Source organism: Haliotis rubra, unplaced genomic scaffold (assembly GCF_003918875.1).
Source record: "Haliotis rubra isolate DU_JTF1 unplaced genomic scaffold, ASM391887v1 Scf360, whole genome shotgun sequence".
In the NCBI taxonomy this organism is placed as follows: domain Eukaryota; kingdom Metazoa; phylum Mollusca; class Gastropoda; order Lepetellida; family Haliotidae; genus Haliotis; species Haliotis rubra.
Genome location: NW_025767036.1, coordinates 399,711 through 423,035, shown reverse-complemented (window position 1 = coordinate 423,035; position 23,325 = coordinate 399,711). Strand labels below are relative to the sequence as shown.

The window sequence follows — 23,325 nt, the reverse complement described above, 5'->3', positions numbered from 1 at the left end:
TTTTACAGAAGCAATTTCCTTTAGAAAAAGGTTAAGGAGAGAAACTGGAATTTCTTTTACAAAAACCAACAACAAAAACAACGATTTCGTATCTTAAACATGCACATACAAATTGTACATCGATGGAGACGTGAATTGATTACTTTCAAATTATCTCATCAAAAGATGACTCTCATTTATTCGTCCTGGGATCATTTATTGGGTCTCTCGTGGTTTGATACAAGAGGCAAGAAAAGCCGTTATTACACACGAGTGTCATAAAGGGAAATGGCAGGAGAAACAAGTTACAAACAATATACGTCCATGTTAATAACGTGTCACTGTAAAAGCATGTTATGCATTTTTCTGGTTGGTGAACACACCGTTCTCCATTGTAGGAGACTGGTGTGGGTAGACACGTTGTAAAGTTATGTAATGTTCAGGGATTGGATAACGTTGTGTCGGTTTATACCCGGACTGTCGACAACAACAAATAATCCGTTCAAATTACTTGTCGACAGTCCGGGGAAAGGGAGATGATGTTCTACATGAGTGACTTCACGCCCAGTGTTCTCGAAATTAACAAACCAATTCAAAAAAGAGTGCGATATATATAGTAGACAATCTGTTTATTTAGTCAATATAACAACATGTATGTATCATATGTCACACTATATAACATATTTGTAAAATATATATTCCATAAATCTCACACAATATAGATAGATAGATAGATAGATAGATAAATAGATAGCTTTCCGGGTTTTATGGCATGTTAAACTCCAAAATGGTAATCCTTCCACTCGCAAAGCGTAAAATAATAGTCTGTTTGCAACCTTAATTCTCTTACAAATTGTTAAAAACGGCATTCTTTTAATTAACTTAATTCATTTACTCCTGATATGAGCATAACCACCATAGCCACTTGCAAATCACTAAACAAACATTCTCTTTAATTAATTAACACCGTCACGTGATGTCGACACTCCGGGTTTTTTATTCTGTCGACGGTTAGCAACATCCTATTTTTCATTTGTCGACCTACCGGGCTGACATCGTTGTGTATACAGCAGTGGTATTTTAAAGGGTTGTATAAATTATTGAATTTAAATTTTTGTTGCATTGTCCAACTGTATGAGCGCCCACGCAGGTGGCAACCCCATACTATACGTCGATAACATTTGCTGTCTTGCATTTAAGTATTCTGTGAAACTAATGATAGCAAGGAAGGAACTTATTGGTGACAAAAAGCAAAAGTAACATCATATATATTTTGAGTCAGTCAGTCATTTCTCAGTAATCTCTCGAACTGTTAGAGGTATAATTAATAACATAATGATTCATTCTTTTTTCCTTACTACTTTCTTTACACATTTTTCATCATTTTGATGGCATTTTTAGCTAATCATTCATTATGGTCAGTGAATTCGTCTATATATCTGTCTATATCTATATGTTTTCTATGATTTTATTGTGTCTCAAATTTGTTATTTGCATCCCATATGGTAATTGGTGATATCAAGTCATTGTTTACAGGGGTTTTAATGTTTCATACCCACTGATGCCGCACTGGTGCATGTTTCTATCAGCATCAAACGAAACACGGCAATCATATGTAAACATTAATGTGAAAAGGTTTAATACCATTTAATCACACTGGTTCCTTGATTTTTGTCGTCATAGCTTAGTTTCAGGGATCCATTCATACAGTTTTCACATGCAGTCGAGCACCGTTGTGTCGAACTCAGATAACTCGATATGTCGGTTGTCTCTATATAACATTTCGGTCCCTGCAAACTCCTTCATAATTATCATTAATCAAGCTCTTTTAGCTCTATGCAGATGTATAAATAATATAATATATTTATATGAAATCTACTATTTGTTTTGTTTATTTTCATTGTGATATGTGATGATGTAACCTGTTCGGATGACTCGTTATTTTCTCTTATATAGTGATATTGATTGATGTTGGGTTCAACACGATCGTACCGCCTCCGTGGTGTAGTGGTTAGAGCGTCAGCCAGGAGAGCGGAAGGTCGCGGGGTCGATCCCCGACCGCGTCATACCAAAAGACGTTAATGGTTCGTGTTGGTCCCTGCCTGGCGCTCGGCATTAATGGGTACAACAAGGACTGGTCGGCTCGGAGTCAGTATAATGTGTCTGAGTGGGATATTCATGCTTCACTGCAACATGGTATCTCAGTGGGCTAGCACTATAAAACCAGCTTAAGTCTGGGTAGTACAAGCAGCCGCACATACACATACACACGCATGCACGTCGTCATATGAGCGAAATATTCTCAAGCACGACGTTAAACCCAATTTCACCTCACCTCACCACGATCGTTGACCGTTCTGTCCACCACACGAAGGCGTGTCAGTTTAATATGGGATGTAAGTTCAAAGATACCCAGGCCATGCGCGTTGATCTTTTTTTTAATTCCACTACCATGATTATGGTTTAGGTCATTCTAGGGTCACTCGTGAATTAGTAGTCTTGTAATGTTGGAATCACGAGAATCGGTTGATTATTCTCCGGAATCAGGAGATTCGAGAATTTAGTTGAAAGACATTTTCTCTCTACTTTGGCAGAAAGACTTATACTTGCATTAGGATAACTCCTTTAAATGCACGTCCAGAATAGCAAGTTAATCCCAGGTTTAGAATGGTTGAATGGTTGGTTTGTTGTTTAACGCCGCACTCAGTAATATTCCATATGTGGCGGCTGTCTGTAAATAATCGAATCTGGACCAGACAATCCAGTGATCAACAACATGGTCATCGATCTACGCAATTGGGATACGAAGACAAGTGACAACCAAGTCAGCGAACCTGATCGCGCGATAACGTTAGTCTCCTCTTACGACAAGCATGGATTGCTGAATCCTAACACGGACCTTCACGGGTTTCCAGGTTTAGAATGAACCTCAACAACAAAACATAGCGTCATAATGGTTTTAATGAGGGAAGATGTAAGTTGACTCATCTCAAAACACTGCTCAGATAATGTACATAAACATAAAACGTATTAATATCTGACTAGTCACCTGATAAAACCGACAATTTTTTATTTTTTTATTTATAAGATATTTATAAAGCGCACATATCCAGGCAACTAGCGTATGCTCAAGGCGCTGGTATTTTCCCCTCGATCATTGGATGTCAATCTCAACGGCACATCGTATTATCAATTTCAACTCCCTGGGGAGTATACAACTCTTGCAGCCACTAGGCGCACCGAGTTATTGTGGCTTTCTCATCCTAACGAGGTACCCATTCACAGCGGGGTGGACTGGTACACATAGTCACAGTACTTTGTCCAAGTTCACTGCACGTTGCTGTACCCGCAACTAGGTGTTTGCACGTATTCATGCATCTTTGATGCCGACAATCCTAGCGCTATTCTCAGACTGAACTTTGTTGATGACACAAGGTAATTCCTCTCTACCCCCAGATGGTCTCTTACACGGCGTGAGGACGGATTTGGAAGCACGCATTGTTCTTAAATCTCTTTATTAAAGCTTTTATCATCACACTATTACCCAAGAATGAGGAGCCAACTGTGGTACAAATACGTTCCTGATTCCTTGTGATACTGAAGAAAGGAACGCTGGTACCACCATTCCCTGATTTAGTGCCTGTCTACAGTCGCTGCATGTGTGGCGTGTTGAAGGAAGACTGTCAGCATCAAAGAATGCAGTGATGGTGTACTCTTGGTCACTGTCTAATAAGAAGTCAAATGATTTAATTGAAGTGATGCTGCAAAATGTCACCATGATGATGGTTCTGTAAAGGCTTAGATGCTTCATCAGGTTGATGTCAAGCACTTCTAACGTGGATTATTGCATCAAAGATATAGAGTACAATAGGTAATTTTGTAAGGGCTACTCTCGTAAGACGTCGAGGGAAGAGAGATAAAAAAACAATAATCGAAGAACCTTTTAATGTTCCGATAACTTTTGATAATTTATTTTGTTTCATGTTAGAGAGAGAGAGAGAGAGAGAGAGAGAGAGAGAGAGAGAGAGAGAGAGAGAGAGAGAGAGAGAGAGAGAGAGAGAGAGAGAGAGAGAGAGAGAGAGAGAGAGAGAGAGAGAGAGAGAGAGAGAGAGAGAGAGAGAGAGAGAGAGAGAGAGAGAGAGAGAGAGAGAGAGAGATGATATGAGCATAGCTACCATAGCCAGCATCTGCTTTTAACCAACTATGAATAAACGTGTCCAGCATCTGTGGTCACATATCCATATCGCTTGGTTGCAAGAATAAACTGTACGTACATTTAACCAGTTAAATAAACAATGTTACACTCGTGCGTTATTGGTTATCTTTCGTGGGGCGTTGCTTAAAATGAGACATTCTTATTTTGCAAAATATTGCTTATTTCCTAATTGTTCCTAGTTTGTTAGAGTGAAAAAGCTGGTTCATTTTGTACACAAGCCATTCGTATAGAATTATGGAATATACATTGTAAACAATACTCTCTTCATATTAAAGTACAATATATATACTTTACAATATCAACATATACGTAAAATCATCAAGTATAGGCAGTATATAATATTATATCAATAGTATACTAAACCGAGACGACGAAACAGAATATCATACAGGGTTTGGCAACCTTAATGCACCTGTCTCCTTTTGACATTAAAACGCTGAAATTCATCAAATCAGACGTAAGTATTTGTAGAATAAACTAAACATTCACGATTAAAACGTAGATCCAAATAAACAGGGCAATTAATTTAGAGGTATACCTGATCCTCCAAACATGTTTTTGTAAACAAAGATCAGGTTCGTTGCCCAGCTTGGTCGTATAGACCCAGTATCCAGTCAAACAGAGGGCAACCCTGCATCTGATTTTAACCAACTCACTTCAGGCATTGTCATAGATGTATACTCTTATTTGGAAACGATAGCGAGGAATGAAATGGCTTTTTATGCTTGCATAAAATCACGTGCCAACTTCTCGAACTATGAACTACTTCCCTCAGTGTGTATCTGCACAGGATATTCACGAAGTGATAACTGCCAACATTCTTTCATTCACAATTTACCTAAAATAGGTAAAATATTTATATAGGAAACGTACTCCGAATAGTGATCCTAAATATTTAATCGATCGGCCATTTTTACTAAAGTAGCCTTGGCTGTTTGGCTACATAATTACTAGGTTATATTTAGCCTCTCATTATATTTACTAAAGTAGCCTTGGCTGTTTGGCTACATAATTACTAGGTTATATTTAGCCTCTCATTATATTTACTAAAGTAGCCTTGGCTGTTTGGCTACATAATTACTAGGTTATATTTAGCCTCTCATTATATTTACTAAAGTAGCCTTGGCTGTTTGGCTACATAATTACTAGGTTATATTTAGCCTCTCATTATATTTACTAAAGTAGCCTTGGCTGTTTGGCTACATAATTACTAGGTTATATTTAGCCTCTCTCTATATATTTACTAAAAGTAGCCTTGGCTGTTTGGCTACATAATTACTATGGTTATATTTAGCCTCTCATTATTTCTACTCTGGATCCATAAATATGAAACATATAAAACTGATTACTCTTCACTCGACAAGCTATGTCAACGGATTATTCTTAAAATAACCATATGTCTATTTCACGTGTTTCCAACAATAACGCCACTGCATATCCTTTCTGGTACTGACAGCTGTAATCTACTTCTATCGGAAATTGTCAATCTGGTGCCCGTTTGTGAAGACAGTAATCGTATTGAAGACCGGGTCACGTCAATAAACTCGACAGGGTCTGAACTACCTTAAAGGCATTCTCGATATGAACTGGTTTACCGAAGGTTTAACGTACAGAATGTCCTGAAACACACAGATATACTCATGTTCCCGAGTGCTTGAGGGGCGGTGGGGTAGCCTAATGGTTAAGCATCCGCCTCATGCTGAAGACCCGGGTTCGATTTCTCAAGTGGGTGCATTGCATGAAGTCCATTTCTGGTGTTCCCCGCCATGATATTGCTGGAATGTTGTTAAAAGCCGGGTACAGCTATACTCACCCACTCAGCTTAATGTTTGATGCCATAGTACGATTAGCTCTGATTGATGCTTGACCAGTGTTCAGTGTCAAGCCTTCTTATGTTGTTTTCTGTTGTTATTTTACGCCGCACACAGCAATATTCCAGCTATGGCGGCGGTCTGTAAATAAACAAGTCTGGGCCAGACGATCCGGTGATCAGCAACATGAGCAATATCTACACCGTTGGGATACGATGACATGTGTCAGCAAAGTCAACGAGCCTGACCACCCGATCCCGTTAGTATAGGAAACAACAGTCGTAAATGTCTAAAACTAACATTTCATGTACTCTGCCTGTAGTTACGTTTTTTCTTGAAGGAAGGGTGCGTAGCCAAGAGGTTGAAGTGTTCGCTCGTCAAGCATACCAGGTTCGCTTCGCAGGTACCACGTGTGATGCCACAGTGATGTTACTTGCCGTTATGTGATGTTTCGCAAATCACTCACACGTTAAGGAGACACAAGAAATCAATTATTCCACTGTTCTTGTCATATTTGTAGCGAGTAGAATGACTGAGCTTTACGTTCACCGTTGTGTGTTGAATATATGTAATACTATACAAATATTCTGTATGGTTGTTTTGTTTCATATTCTGCTCCAACAAAGGAACAAACATTGTTGTTTTTTGTTTCCTAAACGTTGTTTCCCACTGTCCACTGTTGTTAAATTTCTTTCCACATTCAATCTTGATTTTGAATCTCAATAAACATTACTTCTTTGAGTTGCATTTAGAAGTTCATCAGTTGTGATAACGGTGTTAGACGCTTCAACGAAACGTCGCTCATATTATATTAAAGAAGTTGTACATCCATAGAACACTCCTTGTTGTTCCCAAAACATTATAACGTGTCACCTAAACCTCACATTGGGTCTTACAGGTCAAACATTCGTACAATGCGCTTAAGTTGTTCTTATTGTCATCAGCATTTTCAAATGAACCTTACCGCCTCTGTGGTGTAGTGATTAGAGCGTCCGCCCGGAGAGCGGAAGGTCGCGGGTTCGATCCCCGACCGCGTCATAGCAAAATACGTTAAAATATGGTACTCGTTGGTCCCTGTCTGGCGCTCGGCATTAATGGGTACATCAAGGACTGGTCGGCTCGGTATCAGTATAATGTGTCTGAGTGGGGTATTCATGCTTCACTGCGGCCTGGTATCTCAGTGGGCTAGCACTATAAAAAAAAGCTTAAGCCTGGGCTAGTACAAGCAGCAGCACATACACATACACACGCATGCACATCGTCACTTTTTTGTCTTGTTAGGAATTGCATTAATGTTTCGCTTTGTTTAGTATAGTCCGTCCGTTCTGCTCCTCTGCTACTGGATCAGCATTTTTCATCATAGCTCCGAACTTCATTTGTATCTCTGTCCGGTCTTTGTAATCGCTGAGGTTTCGTGTTGTTGGGGAAGACAATTCCTTCTGAATCACTAGAATTTACAAACGTTAAAAGCAAACAGAATATCCGTAAATGCTTGCTCTGTAGTCCCCTAACCAGACACGCCAACAAGAATTTGTCACTGGCTCGAAAGCAACTTCCAGTCTTAAAACACTTCAAATTCTTTACAAAGTTTCTCCAGACATGACTAATATTGTAATGAGAGCGCTTGCTGGGAAATATGTCTGGAGAAATGTGTGACATTAACTTATATACACTGAGACTATCTTTATACTTACTTCGGAAATGTCGTTGGCGACAACTTACTCCAAGAAATGTCATGCTCTTAGACGACTGTAGAACGTACACTGGGAAAAGTCAAAAGTTTAATGTGTACTTCTACTCAAAACGGGTGTTAAAGGTCACATGCAACGTAAAACACAACTTTGCAGATTCTGATACCTTTCGGTATGGACATACCGAAACAAATCGTCAAAAATGCAAATTCAACTTATAAAGTTGAAAAATAACGCGATGAAAATAAACGCGCGAAATCGGAGTTCAAACGTTTCACTAATTTTCCCCCGACTTTTCTGGGGAAAACGGGTTTCAACAGCTGGACTGCGCTCATAGCACGTGCGCAAGTAAATAGGTTCGCGCAGCTTGGAAGCGGGTTGTCGGGTGAATACTCGGTGAAGGCTTTGGTGTGAGCTATTTTTCTAAGTAAATTAACTGTTTATATAATTTCATTTATCTATTTCACCACACGTTCTTCTTACCGAGACACTTTCTCAGTTCGATACTTAAAAGCAATGTCATTATTTAGCGTTGACAGAATTTCTAACTGTGATATAGATATGTCGTTGTCACAGACAAAACTCAATGTCTTGTTTTATTGACACCTGTGTGTCTGCCTGCCTGTCTGCTAATGACAATATTCAATACACAGCTGCTATCACTGACCACGTGCAATTTGAACTTAACACCAATCAGGCTATACACCATAAACAAAATGCATTGATTTATGGCCCGAGTTCGGTCTCTGTCACATTATGTAATTACACAGACAGGCAGGTGTGATACTTGAACACATGACATGTTATGATGTCTGTTGATTGCAAAATGTTATACACAAGAAATGAGCATGTATTTACAAAACCCAACATCTCTATATATATGTACACACAATTAGCCGTGAAGGCATCTGCAAATGAACCAGCCGTTACACTTGAGTGCACACCCACCCGCTCTGACTGGGTTCGGTATCCCGGCTGCTTCGTTTCTTGGGAAGTAAACCGAGGTACACAATTTTGCACTTTCGATTTGCGATTGTACGCTTATAATTGTGTTTATATATTTTTTCGTAACCAGCAATGTATATTATATCGTCAAGTCACATAAGTTCGATCGTCATATAACTTCCATCGCCCATTTTGAATGGTAATTGTCGCAATACGTAGCGATAACTTACGATATCTGCAGCTCTGATCTTCTGGTGACACCACTTTTATTCGTTTGGACCGGAAAATGTTTCGCGTCAAGTTACCAAACGTAAGTTATAGGTCATATTCACCAAACAACTACTTTTTAACCCTAGATCAATAATGTAACTTTATCAGCTCCAATAAAATGTAAACAGTACTTATTTCACACGTTGTAAATTGACAGCGGCCCTGTCTTCTGTTTGTTAACGTTGATGGTCTAATTGTGACGTGTCCAGTCACGTGATATCCTTGTCAAAATTTAAAACTTTGGAAACATGAAAGGGCCATTTCTTATAGAAAACCTAATGCTTTTTGAGAATTTCCGTGAATTTGTACCTGATGAAGTTCGAGCTATTGCCTCATTGATAAATACAACCTTGGCACAATGTACCTACCCTACATGTCAGCACAGAACACATTTATGTTTCTGCAAGCCAGTTCGTGGTGTTTGTCTACATTCTGAGGTTTGATGCCTGTCACGATGAGCCTGAAGAATAATTCCCTGCATAATACTTCTATATAAGCTGAATATTTGTGACTTTTCATCGTTTTTAGAAGTATTGAAACATAAAATGAACGTTTCATGGACATAAATACCATAAAATTACTTGGGACTGCTCTAACTCTGAATTTGACACAAGAAATCGTCCTTACAAGTCATCCTGTTTACGTGACAAGCCAGCCAATCATATGATCGAACTTATGTGACGTAGCTTTCTGGGTCACTTGTGTTGACAGTGAGAGGGCGGCCATGCCGCGATTGTGAAAAGCAGTAAAAATACCTGGATTTTGGAAATGTTTGACATAAATAAACAAGTTTAGAGGTAAGAGATTTGAAAATAAGATTATATGAATATAACTTTGAAAATTCAGCGACAGTTCTTAAGTGATCGAACTTACATGACACAAGGATATGTCATGAAGAAGTGATAATTGTGTTTTAATTATGTTTGATTTTTTGGTTGCATGTGACCTTTAAGGGAAGATAGGCTCACAAAAAACACTTACTGTTTTTTCTTGAAAGCTGACTCAAGATGAGTCCTATTTTTTGATACAACGGTCACTGTCATATTATTGTGGATAAAGTGTTGGTTCATCACGCCTAAAGCACGGGTTCGTTTTTTGGAATAGGATGGGCGGTGGGGTAGCCTGGTGGTTAAAGCGATCGTTCGTCACGCCGAAGACCCGGGTTCGATTCCCCACATGCGTACAGTGTGTGAAGCCCATTCCTGGTGTCCCCCGCCGTGATGTTGGTGGAATATTGCTTCACCTAAACTCACTCATTCAGAATAGGTACAGTGTGTGAAACCATTCCTTGTCTTCCCGTCATGGGTTTGTTCACTCAATCACTCCATATATTTTCTCTTAATGTGACGGAAAGAGGTATGCGAACTTGGAATGTTTCATGATTTGATTTACGAGTTCGCCTGTTTATAAATACTACCGTCGAACCTCACTTATGCGGACACTTGCATTTTCTTAACTATGCCCGGGTGATATAATTTCTGGTTGTCCGATCTTGTCAGACACCTTTACTGCCAAACATTCTTTATGTTTAAGACGGCAGTCACCATACGTTTTCGCGAACACATTAGTATTTCACAGTGATTCATAAACACATGCTCTGTCATCGTATCGCACGGTGACAATCACTGGATTTTCTGGTCCAGACTCGATTTGTGTGCAAACAACATCATACACCTGTAATACTGCTGAAACAAATATATACTCATAATATAGTCACAATTGTACAATCGACTCTGCTATTAGCAGACATTTCTTATGGATGTGGACAGGGCGAGTGAGCGAGTTTGGTTTTACGCCGCTTTTAGCAATATTCCAGCAACATCACGGCGGGGGACACCAGAAATGGGCTTCACACATTGTACCCATGTGGGGAATCGAACCCGGGTCTTCGGCGTGACGAGCGAACGCTTTAACCACTAGGCTACACCACCGCCCCGGATGTGGCAGGGTTTTGTAGCTTCTGTTGTATGATGCATAAGATTATTTGTTTGTTATGTTAAGTAAAACCCTACATCGTGCCCCTTCAGCGAGTCAGTGTGGAGGAGTGAGTATGGTTCTACGCCACTTTTAGCAATATTCCAGCAATATCACGATATTGTACCCATGTGAGGAATCGAACCCGGGTCTTCAGCGTGACGAACGGACACATTCACCATTAGACTATCCCACCTCCCCCATGTGGAGGAAACGGTAATTACAAATATAAATGATAAATATGAATGTGAAATTTGTAAGAAAACTAAGCCGGGATAATGTGTCAGGTGGACCCACGTTTTATCCCAATCTACCGGTGTATTCAGTTAATATAGTCAGGGACGGTGGGGTAGCCTAATGGTTAAAGCGTTGGATCGTCACGCCGAAGACCCGGGTTCGAATCCCCACATGGGTACAATGTGTGAAGCCTATTTCTGGTGTCCCCCGCCGTGATGTTGCTGGAATATTGCTAAAAGCGGCGTAAAACCAAACTCAGTCAGTCAGTTAATATAGTCAACAATATACTAGTAACACATGGACGTTTGACACGACGGCTGGAATACATTGTATCTGAAACTAATTTTGTATCTGATACATTTATCTATTACAAACGAAATGTTTCAACTCTTTAATAAGGATAGTATAATAGTTGTTTGTGAAAATAACGGTTATTTTGTCGATCACTCATGATTTCGCCAACACCAATGTAAATGTTACAACATTCAACGACATTTCAGAGGCGATGGAGTAGCCTAGTGATTAAGGCGTTCGCTCGTCACGCCCAAGACCGGGGTTCGATTCTCCACATGGATACAATGTGTGAAGCCCATTTCTGGTGTCCTCGCCGTGATGTTGCTGGAATGTTCTTGTGGAGTGAAACTAAACTCACTCATTCAATGAAATATTTAATAAAATAGTTATATATATAAAATATAAGTAGATTACAAAAAGAAGTGCAGATATACGATGGACATTTATCTATAACCAGTACGTGTAATGGCATCAGTAGATTAACACTGAGATCACATGTTACCCGCGCCTGCGATTTTGCATGAGGAGTGATGAAGTTGAAACAAACATCCTTATGTAGGGCTGCTGTCCGGTAAGTGGTGACACAGTGCTGTGCATTCTCCATTGTTGGAAACTGAAATTCACTTTCCGGAGGCCGGAGGCCGGAGGCCGGAATTCTGTCCCAGTCACTCATTTCTTTGTACAATAAACTTCGTTTACAACGAACTCAAAGAAACCACTAGTTTTAGTTGATTACAACGCATTGTAACCAAACTATACAGTAACTGACCGGCACAAAAATAGTTACTTATTAACGTAGTTTACGGGTACCCGGTGGGATAAGTCACGTGACTATAACCTTCTAGCGTCTCACAGGCAGTTTGTGTTATCCGGGATAATACTTAATGAGCTGTGACTTGTATGCGCTTAGAGCATGTCCCTCAGTGATGTGGATGAGGCGCTATAAATGTACTCTTATTATTATTATTATGGTCCCGATTGGCGGGGCTCGACTGTACACATCATTCATCACATCGAAATGCCACAATCTTATATGCACCCCCACCCCCCAAACAGAAAATGCAATAATCGCCTATCACCCTTCCCATATCAAAGTGGGGCGGTGGGGTAGCCTAGTGGTTAAAGCGTTCGCTCGTCACGCCGAAGACCCGGGTTCGAATCCCCACATGGGAACATTGTGTGAAGCTCATTTCTGGTGTCCCCCGCCGTGATATTGCTGGAATATTGCTAAAACCAAACTCACTCACCCATATCAAAGTAGGATATCATACAGTAAGATATGCCATAAAAACAAGGCTCATCTTTTTGTACCACCACCTAAAATATTTGACCCCAAAATAATTTTTAAAACATGTAAACAGCATCACCAGCATGTAAAAAGCATTACCATAGTATGCTATAGCGTCCCATGAGTTCAACTCGATGGTTAAGTGAAGTGTCAGTTCTCCTTATAACCAGTCTAGACACCCTTTACTGCATTAATAACTGAGAATATTACCGGTGAAGCTCATTTGTCAAGACTGGCCACAGCTCCACTGAACGTATCTCGGGGGAGATCGTTAATTGTACAAGACGGATAGCCACTCACAGTGCAGTGTGATATCGCGATGGATAATTACCTACATTCCATTAACCGAAAATTCTCTTATAATTACAGTGTTCGAAATTAACTTTTTTAGCAAGTAGCAAGTACTTGCTACCTGGTTTAAAATAGGTAGCAAAATCCCTTACCTGGTAGCAGCTTTCTCTCGTATTGCTGTTAATAGGTGAGGTGAGGTGAAATTGGGTTTACGTCGTGCTTGAGGATATTTCGCTCATATGACGACGTGCGTGCGTGTATGTGTATGTGGCTGCTTGTACTATTTTATAGCCCAGACTTAAGCTGGTTTTATAGTGCTAGCCCACTGAGATACCATGCCGCAGTGAAGCATGAATACCCCACTCAGACACATTATACTGACTCCGAGCCGACCAGTCCTTGTTGTACCCATTAATGCCGAGCGCCAGACAGGAACCAACAAGTACCATATTTGAACGTCTTTTGGTATGACGCGGTCGGGGATCGAACCCGCGACCTTCCGCTCTCCGGGCGGACGCTCTAACCACTACACCACGGAGGCGATCTGCTGTTAATACCTCCCTCCCTCCCTCCCAGTCCCATGACTGTCTGTAGCCATATGGAGCTGTATTAGGTCTCCTGGCCCTCTCTCCACTCAACCACCACCTACTGGTCTTGGATCAAATTCTCTTAAAGTCTGTGGGCCTGCATGTTTGACCCATGCGTTAGTGACCAACAAAAGCTCCGATGAGCATTTTTTTTAAATTAAAAAACCAGTATAGGTAAGTTTATGAGTGAAAGTGCACAAGCGGAGATCTATCCTTTGAAAATGACCACTAATTGATGAACGAAAGCGGTTTCACCCAAAAATACCAGGAAGCAAGTTGTTGCTACTGTGTGTGTTTTCACGTAGCAAAATAGGATTTTGAATAGCATAGTTGCTACCCCAAAGCGTTAATTTCGAACCCTGAATTATCTGCCGTATTTGTAATACTAAATTTCATTCCTGAGAATATCTCCAATGCTAACACAACATTCAGTAATAGAACACATTAGATGCCTGTCAGTGAGTGAGTGTATTTTGACGCCGCTTTTCATGTTATTTCGGTAATATGGAGTTATTAACATGTGTGGAAGTGTGATCTCTTTTAATAATTTTGTTTAAAAATGTTGTTCGAGCTTTGTATATAGTGATTTTAGCACAACAAACACTATAGCAAAGTTGTGGTCGATCAGGGATTCATGGATAATGCCTTTGTGGAACAAACTCACTGGCACTTTCTGTAATGGATCGGTGTTAATGTTTATTGACATGCTTGACACCTGGTGTCTTACCCCGTGCATTATACATGTATAGCTGCGTACACATAACAATCACATGATTTTGGGTCCAGAGTTGGCTGTTTCCATTGTATGGTGGGAATATTGGTGAGGCTTAGGCAACAAGCAAATGAGTACTTTTTTGAAAGAGTGAGTGAGTTGGTTTTTACTCCGCTTTTAGAAATATTCCAGCAATATCACGGCGGGGGACACGGGAAATGGGCTTCACACATTATACCCATGTGGGGATTTGAACCCGGGCCTTCGACGTGACGAGCCAACGCTCTAACCTCTGAGGTACCCCACTGACCCTTTTTTGAAAGAAGGTCCTGGTAGTGGGTGCAAGAGGTAGAAATGGTTACTCTTTTCCCGAACACCCACTGACGCCACTGATCCATAGATATAATTTAGATCACTGTTCTGTTTTTACACCCATTGGAATTGGTTTAAACAGATGACCGAGATTTGTAGTACATTTGTAGAACACTTGTAATGCGCATATATCCATGGCTGATTGCGTGCTCACGACGCACAGTGAGAAAGGGCTTTAGAGAAGAGATAGGTCTTAAGTTGTGACTTAAAAAGAGTCAAGTCTGTACAGTCTCTCAGGTTTTGTCGAAGGTTTTTCCATAGGATTGATGCTGCATAAGTAAAAATCATTTTGCCATGTTCTTACTTTGGGGACAATTAACAGGTTTTTATTTTCTGAGCGAAGGGGTCTGCTTGGAGTATAAATTTCTACTAGTTCCTGGAGATACGATGGTGCAATATGATGAAGACATTTTGAGCATTGTCTGACATTGATGTTTTGATGCTGAAACAAAGTCGCTGTTTGCCTATAAATATTTGTGGTTATGGTGTACTGCATACATGAGAACACTGATATAATAAAAACATGGCACAAGATACTGGGTACACCAGGATACACTCATGTATGCACCGCACATATATACCATGACTTTGTTACACAAGGATGTCAGTCCACAAGACTGGAATACCTGCGTTCATTAATAATTAATCCTTCATCTGATGAAGATTGACAAGCTGCTATTTGCTCAAAAGCTGCTGAGGGCCCACAGTCTCTGAACAATTTATCTGTTTGATAATTCATGCAGCCCGGTCTATCTTGATTATATATTTAACAGAAGCCGTTATCCGTTTACTTTCTAACACCTGAAATTTGATTAAGCAGGTATCTATGAATGACAGTGGTGTGGCACTCTTCTGCTTGCAATTACAATCATCGAGATATTCCTCTGAGTGAAATAAGCTACTCAGTCAAAGACTGACAGGTCCGTTTCGTGATCACAGACGAAACTACTTTGGGGTCACGAGAGCTTCCGAGACTATACCCAGTGACGTCATAGTGTCCTGAGCCGGGCATTTGGTCCTGCACGTATCCATAGAAACAGAAAAGGAGTAAATAAAAGCAACATCGAGTGTAGTTGATGACATTACAACATGCTAATCATATCGCAGAGACTAAATCGAAAGTCATTGATCGCCTTGCAGATGACAGAGAACCATTCCTGGTTGTCTCCCTTTGATGATTAACAGAGAATATGTCCCGCTAGAATAAAGGCACTGAAAATGGTACAACCTATCTCAGACATGTGGTAAAATGAGGTCCCTATCACTGCTTCACGCCTACAGTTTTCTGAACCATACGCTTTACTATTTCTGAAGGTACGCCAGTTAATGATCTCTGCGCCGCCATCTCTTGCGAGCCGACAATACCAATCGATAACATTTGATAATTTTATCCGCTCCTCCGCAGTTAACTCCCTTTCATAAATTCAACACTGTAGACGGAGCTAACTCGATTACCCGAGTTATGGTTCCTGCAAACCAAAGTCAAACGAGAATCTCGCGAGGACGTTTCTGAGACGAGGTTTGAATTGGATGCTAGTAGGTGCATTTTAACACAGCTCTCACTTCAAGAAGACAGTCAGCAGGTTTTGTAACAGTAATTCACAAGAGGATTGTAGGGTTATGAGCAAGTCCATCGCTTCCGTGGAGTAGATTCTCATCTGGAATAAACGCTCCTTGTTTTCCGGGATTATTGGAACTGGCATTCCGGAGAAGGGTTTTGGATTATTTTCAATCAATAAGTGTGATAATAATGTTTCTTTCCTAAACACAAAGGATAGGAGCTTGTGTGTGTGTGAAACAAATCGATTATGGCTGCTTACGACACTGGGTCCCTCAGGATTGCTCAAAACGGGAGACCTAACTCTCTACCCGGGGATGAACTTCAGAGTATTCAACCAGAACCGTACGACGAGGAGGCTATACACAAGGTCAGTTCCCTATGTACATGGGTATTTTCTTGAGATCAATATCCCGTAACATTATGACAGCTATTCTTGGTGAACGGTCTATTTTGGACCCCGCGTATTCAAGCATGAATTATTTCTTGTATAAGGTTGTTATTGGTTTTGACTGATGCATATGAGGTGAAAATAACATTTGTTGTATCGTTCCACAGAGCAAATACTACAACATGGCTGAAGAGCAGATACTGACATGCATGTCAATCTCAATCGTTCCTTGTAGATTTACGTAATACTAATAATGTCAATTTCATGTTGATTTCATAGCATCGTACATATGCAATGTACTGATCCCCCATAGCCATCACAATGGATCTTAATGACAATTTGTCTTCTTGTCGTGGATGTGCATTAACATGGCGTAATTGGATTTCATTTCATATTAATGGACCTGTCTGGTTCCCTTCGAAGAACAGACATGAACTAGCGCTCAAACTGTCAAAGGCCATACTGTCGGACTCACTAGCCGATTCGAAGTATCAATGTTACTATTTCAAGAAATACCAATAAACAGCAATACACCCATCAACTGAAAAGGACAAATCTCCTGACCTTCAAATTCTTCAAACATTTGGAAACGTCGCATAATATTTTTTTTTATCATTTAAAATATTTCAGAATGATGATACCTTGTATCACTATGAGGTATATATAAATAGCTCATGATCCCTTTATGAGGATATGTGAGAAGCCCCTCCTTGACGTAGACAGTCGAGTTTAATAATGTATATCACTGACGAAAATACTCCCGCGAACATTGAGAACACTTTCTTCTGAGGCTTCCGTTTTCCGTGCAAAGTAAAAGGTTCTGGACGGGTTTATTTAGGGTTCGAGAACTGTAAAACGTTATGAAAACGGAAAGCAATATATATTTCCAATCTGGTTATTAACCGAAAGATGTTAAGCTAACTGAATGTCAAGATGTAGAAACGCCTTTTCCAAAGGTCTACATAAGATTACTTTAATTTCTTCCTTTCAACGAAATTACCGTTTCTCTATAAAACTGTTTCTTAAGTGTTCCTGTACGTGTTTTCGACTTGCAAAGATGCAAAATGTGATGCATCTTTTCACACATTGTACCCATGTGGGGAATCGACCCCGAGTTTCCGTCGTGACAAGCGAACGCTTTAGCCGTTAGGCTACCCCCTACATAATGTTATTACCCATTACTTTATTATAATTTTGTATGCTGTATAATATTCAGGTTTTGTTTATATCACATAACGCCCCACCCATTGATATACCAGCCATGTGACAATATGTAAGTGATCAAATCTAGACCAGACAACCCAGTGATTAGTATTGTGAACAACCCCCACGTCATATGGGTACAAGGGCTGGGGGACACATTTAACCCGAGATCTCCACATATGGTATTTGTTATAGGAACATAGCTTACTACTCCGCCTTAATAGAGGGAATATTGGATATGAGGGCAATTCAATTCGTATAGTAACAGTCGTTCTGAACAGATCACCAAGCGCAGGTTACATCACCATGCATAATGTATTTTTCATTAAATGAGTTCCATATGTATTGTTAAACCAATTAGAATATACACTTGTACGCTAAACGTAATCAAAAATTCATTTTTCACAATATCAAATAATGTCATCAATTCTGACCTTTCAATATAGGCCAGCTGCGATTTTAATTTTTGAAAAGGTCACATGTAAACAGTTCTATGATATTGCAATAATAACAACGAATAGAATGGCGTCGTGTTACTTTTTAAAGTTCTCTTAATATCTCTTAATGTCACTTATCTTGAATCAATAATTCAATAGCCGGTTATCAGTTCATTCAGGTTTGTGTACAGTGCTATTCATGAGCTTTTATGGAGCGGTGGGGTAGCCTAGTGGTTAAAGCGTCCGCTCGTCAAGCTGAAGACCCGGGTTCGATTCCCCGCATGGGTACAATGTGTAAAGCCCATTTCTGGTGTCCCCCGCCGTGATATTGCTGGAATATTGCCAAGCGCGGCGTAAAATCATACTCACAAACTCACGCATAGACTGTTTGTGTTACAGAATACAATTGTTCCTTTATTACCATTGTGGCATTGTCTCTGTGACAACGTCATCATGCCAATTGACCACATCCTGTAACCATGCACATCAATACACTTGTTAATACCAGTCTGGAATGTTCCACAAAGCTGAATTCACCTTTGAAGAAACGGTTGGGTATAAGAATGTATATGCTTAATAGAATTGGCTGGATATTTACAAATGTTTTCAAAACACTACTTGGCTGCTAACAATCGCCATAACCAGGCAACGTTAACGTCTAATGCACAGCTACGCTACCTGTGTCAAATACGTCATCAACGTTTCTGTGTTTGTTTCGTTTTAGCCAACATTGGAGTCCAGTTTATTTTGACAGACAGTTAATGTAAGGGATTTACTGTGTCAGGTGTTAATGGAATTTGCTTAGATTTTACCTTTACCTGAATAACCATCTGACATTTTTGGGCCCTGGCTGAAGGTAACGTTTGCCTCTGCAGCAAGGACGGTTTTATGTTGAATATCATCGCATGATCTGACACGAAGACAAATGTACAAAAACAAGGACTCCATGAATGTTTGATGTGAACAGTCGTGCGGAAGAATACAGTCGAATCACGCACATACAATATGCATAGCATCGATGTCAGTCCAAAAATCAGATCAATAGAGGCAAGCGGTGAAGGGGAGTGGGCGTGAAGAAGTTCATGTGAATTATGTCACGATGAGAGGATGGGATTAACGGAGAGTTGGGGTGGGGGTTGTGGAGGGGAGTTGGGGTGGGGGTTGTGCTGTTTGGTCCCATTTTGCCTACATCCTAATTTGCCTACAGTAAAAGTGAAGGGCATATGTGACATTCCTTTTGATAAAGCTTCATCAAGTTCCTGAATCCGATTACCTGAGATAGTATTATCATAAATGATAGTAATTGAAAAGGACATTAGAACTGGCTTGGATTGGTCCATTGTATGTAGAAGGTAGTTCCATGTAAAACCTTGTATGAAGCATAGCCACTGGAGTGTAAACTTATTTTGATAAGAGTGAAGGCAAACTGGGATGTAGGCAAAATGGAAACATGCCGGTTGTGCGAGTGAATAATAATGTGTGCGTGTGTATGTGTACATGCGTGCACGTGTGTGCGTGTGCCTGTGCGTGTGTGTGTCTTGCATCGTTTCTTCTAAACATACCAGGAATCATTTATATAGCAGTCACATGCATAAATAATCATACTCTAGCTCCACTGAACCTCGCAACACTTATAATGTGACGACTCTTCACAAGCTAATGGATGCCTGATTGTAACAGGTATCATTTTCAAGCTATTCATATTTTCAGTCAATGAAATTGGAGTAGTTTTAAAAAAACTTCGTTCATGCATAGTTTATAACACAGGCAATACTATTGTCAATTCATGTAGAGTATCTCTGGCAGAACGCTGCACTTGACGAGCTCTAAGCACACTGACTACAAGATAAAACATTATGTATGGCATTTAAACACAACATGAATGATTATGAATGGAAGTATCTTATACGTGAATGAATTATTGTCATTCACAGTTTACCACCGTGACGTATAATACTGGGCCTAGATTTTCGAAGCTCTCTTAGAGCTAAGATTGTCGTGCCATACATTATAATTAGCTTACGACTATCAAGAGAGATTCGAAAATCTTGGCCCAGGTTTGTAGGAATAAGAACGAATCTTATCACTTGTATGATTGTGCATGTAAAATCCATGTCCATTGTTTGAGGAAATCCAGACACGACGGATGTCATCTTACTGTGACCCTGACCTTCAATCTCTGTGCATGGTACCCGAAGTGCAGCGTATGCACAACCATTGGTTTAAAATCATTTGTGAGTTTAGGAACAGTATATTCATTTTGGCTCTTTGTGTTGATTGATCTGTGTTCTCCTTCGAGTGACAGCTATACAAATAGGAACACACCGAAGATATTGTTATGTGTTTGTTTTGTTTGTTGTTGAACGCCCCACAGATAGTCCAGCTATATTACGGCGGTCTGTACATAATAGCGTCTGGATCAGGCAACCTAGTGATTGATATCATGAGCATGGATCTAAGGGAGTGTGATATGATGAATGCATCAGCAATGTAATTATTAAGGGGAAGATGAAATGGGGATGCGCTCGAGATGTGACTCGAGATTAAACAATGTAATATGTTATTCTTTCATGATTAAAAGGCTGTATTGTCTTTGAAGATTTAGACATAATTTACAGTCACTTGTTTTGAATATAATATATGGATGGCTAAGATATTGAAAAACTGGATATTTCAGCCTCCGAGCTGAAGAATATATTGCCATTTCTTACAGATTTGATGTCAGGAATTAACATAACGGGTATCAGAGTAGGGTAGGGTAATAGGGGGTGGGGTGCCCGAGTAGAAAATTTGGACCCGTCCCTCAGACAGACAGCCGTCCTATGTTTTATCATTTTAATACCACCAGGCAGGCTTTTTGTACAGCCTAAATCGAACCTTCCGCTCTCCGGGCTGACGGCTGACGGTCTATCCACTGGACCAAGGAGGTGGTTATCTTGAGTAAAACACGCGTCTCACATCTCAAATATATACATGTATTCATATATGTATTGCCTAACCAATGTAAATCCTAAGAATACAGCATGAATACGTGGTTGTGTAATGCAGCTCATAACAGGTAAAATGCAGCTCATAACAGGTGAAATGCAGCTCATAACAGGTAAAATGCAGCTCATAACTGGTGAAATGCAGCTCATAATAGGTAAAATGCAGCTCATAACAGGTGAAATGCAGCTCATAACAGGTGAAATGCAGCTCATAACTGGTAAAATGCAGCTCATAACAGGTGAAATGCAGCTCATAATAGGTAAAATGCAGCTCATAACAGGTGAAATGCAGCTCATAATAGGTAAAATGCAGCTCATAACTGGTGAAATGCAGCTCATAATAGGTAAAATGCAGCTCATAACTGGTGAAATGCAGCTCATAATAGGTAAAATGCAGCTCATAACAGGTACAATGCAGCTCATAATAGGTAAAATGCAGCTCATAACAGGTGAAATGCAGCTCATAATAGGTAAAATGCAGCTCATAACAGGTGAAATGCAGCTCATAACAGGTAAAATGCAGCTCATAACAGGTACAATGCAGCTCATAACAGGTAAAATGCAGCTCATAACTGGTGAAATGCAGCTCATAATAGGTAAAATGCAGCTCATAACAGGTGAAATGCAGCTCATAACTGGTGAAATGCAGCTCATAACAGGTGAAATGCAGCTCATAACAGGTGAAATGCAGCTCATAACAGGTGAAATGCAGCTCATAACAGGTGACAGCCCCATTGATCGTACTGTCGAAATGTGATCCATGTTGTCTATGGCCGAATCACAGGTCAATACTCTCGGGAAAATCTCATTTTACCACTCGTGTAGCCATTTGCATAATGTGATGGGCAGCTTTTCATCTTTCAAGATGATAACGCACGTGCCCATCGTGCAGGGTCGTGACACAGTTCCCCCAGCAGCAAAGCATCCATGTCATACCATGGCAATCACTCAGGCCTAACATCTGCCACATCGATCACGCCAAACCACTTTGGTCGACTCGTGAGAAACATACCTCGAAGAAATCGTGCATGTCTGACCCACATTATTGCCACCGCTGGTTCTCGCCTTCCTGCAAACACCCGGTGTCATCAGAGCTGATGGTGATTATTCATAAACTCATCATATAGTCGGGATAGTCGCAGATATTTCTTTTGATGTGAAAATGGTTTTCTCGCTTAAGTTTTTCGGTACTTGTGACGTGACAAACTTCATATCTGACCTCCATCATTTTTACCGACCATGTGCGTCACTATTTCAGATGACGAAACATTTGAACACTTTGGATCTGACACCCAATCCTTAGCAGATATTAGCATATAATCGCTAGAACATTGTGTAAACCCTTCAGTACGTAGCATGAATATATGGATGTGTAATATATCTCATAGCAGGTGTTTACACTTAATAACATACCACGACTACGTTGTGTAACATATCACAGACCAGGTGTTAACCCTTCAGTACGTAGCATGAATATATGGATGTGTAATATATCTCATAGCGGGTGTTTACACTTAATAACATACCACGACTGCGTTGTGTAACATATCGCAGACCAGGTGTTAACCCTTCAGTACGTAGCATGAATACATGGTAGCAAGGATGTTTAACATATCACAAACCAGGTGTTAACCCCTTAGTACTTAGCATGAATACATGTATGTGTAATATATCTCATAGCAGGTGTTAACACTTAATAACATACCACGACTGCGTTGTGTAACATATCACAGACCAGGTGTTAACCCTTCAGTACGTAGCATGAATACATGGTAGCAAGGATTGGTTAACATATCACAAACCAGGTGTTAACCCCTTAGTACTTAGCATGAATACATGTATGTGTAATATATCTCATAGCGGGTGTTAACACTTAATAACATACCACGACTGCGTTGTGTAACATATCACAGAACAGGTGTAAACCCCTTAGTACGTAGCATGAATAAAAGGATGTGTAATATATCTCATAACAGGTGTAAACCCCTTAGTACACAGCATGAATAAAAGGATGTGTAATATATCTCACATCAGACGTTAACACTTAATAACATACCATGACTGTTTTGTGTAACATATCTC

At 40.1% G+C, this 23,325-nt stretch overlaps 1 protein-coding gene across 2 annotated transcripts in view; it reads left to right on the top strand.

Annotated features, from left to right (window-relative positions):
* The first annotated feature begins 16,154 nt into the window (after window positions 1-16,154).
* LOC124285457 (ras-related protein Rab-37-like) overlaps window positions 16,155-23,325 on the top strand; it is a 170,408-nt gene continuing 163,237 nt past the window's right edge. Inside the window, exon 1 of one of the 2 annotated variants that reach the window (XM_046721685.1) lies at window positions 16,155-16,595. In XM_046721685.1, coding sequence (XP_046577641.1) covers window positions 16,476-16,595 — 120 coding nt within the window. In that variant the 5' untranslated portion in view covers window positions 16,155-16,475. The remainder of the gene's footprint in view (window positions 16,596-23,325) is intronic. The other variant, XM_046721684.1, reaches the window with a different exon arrangement.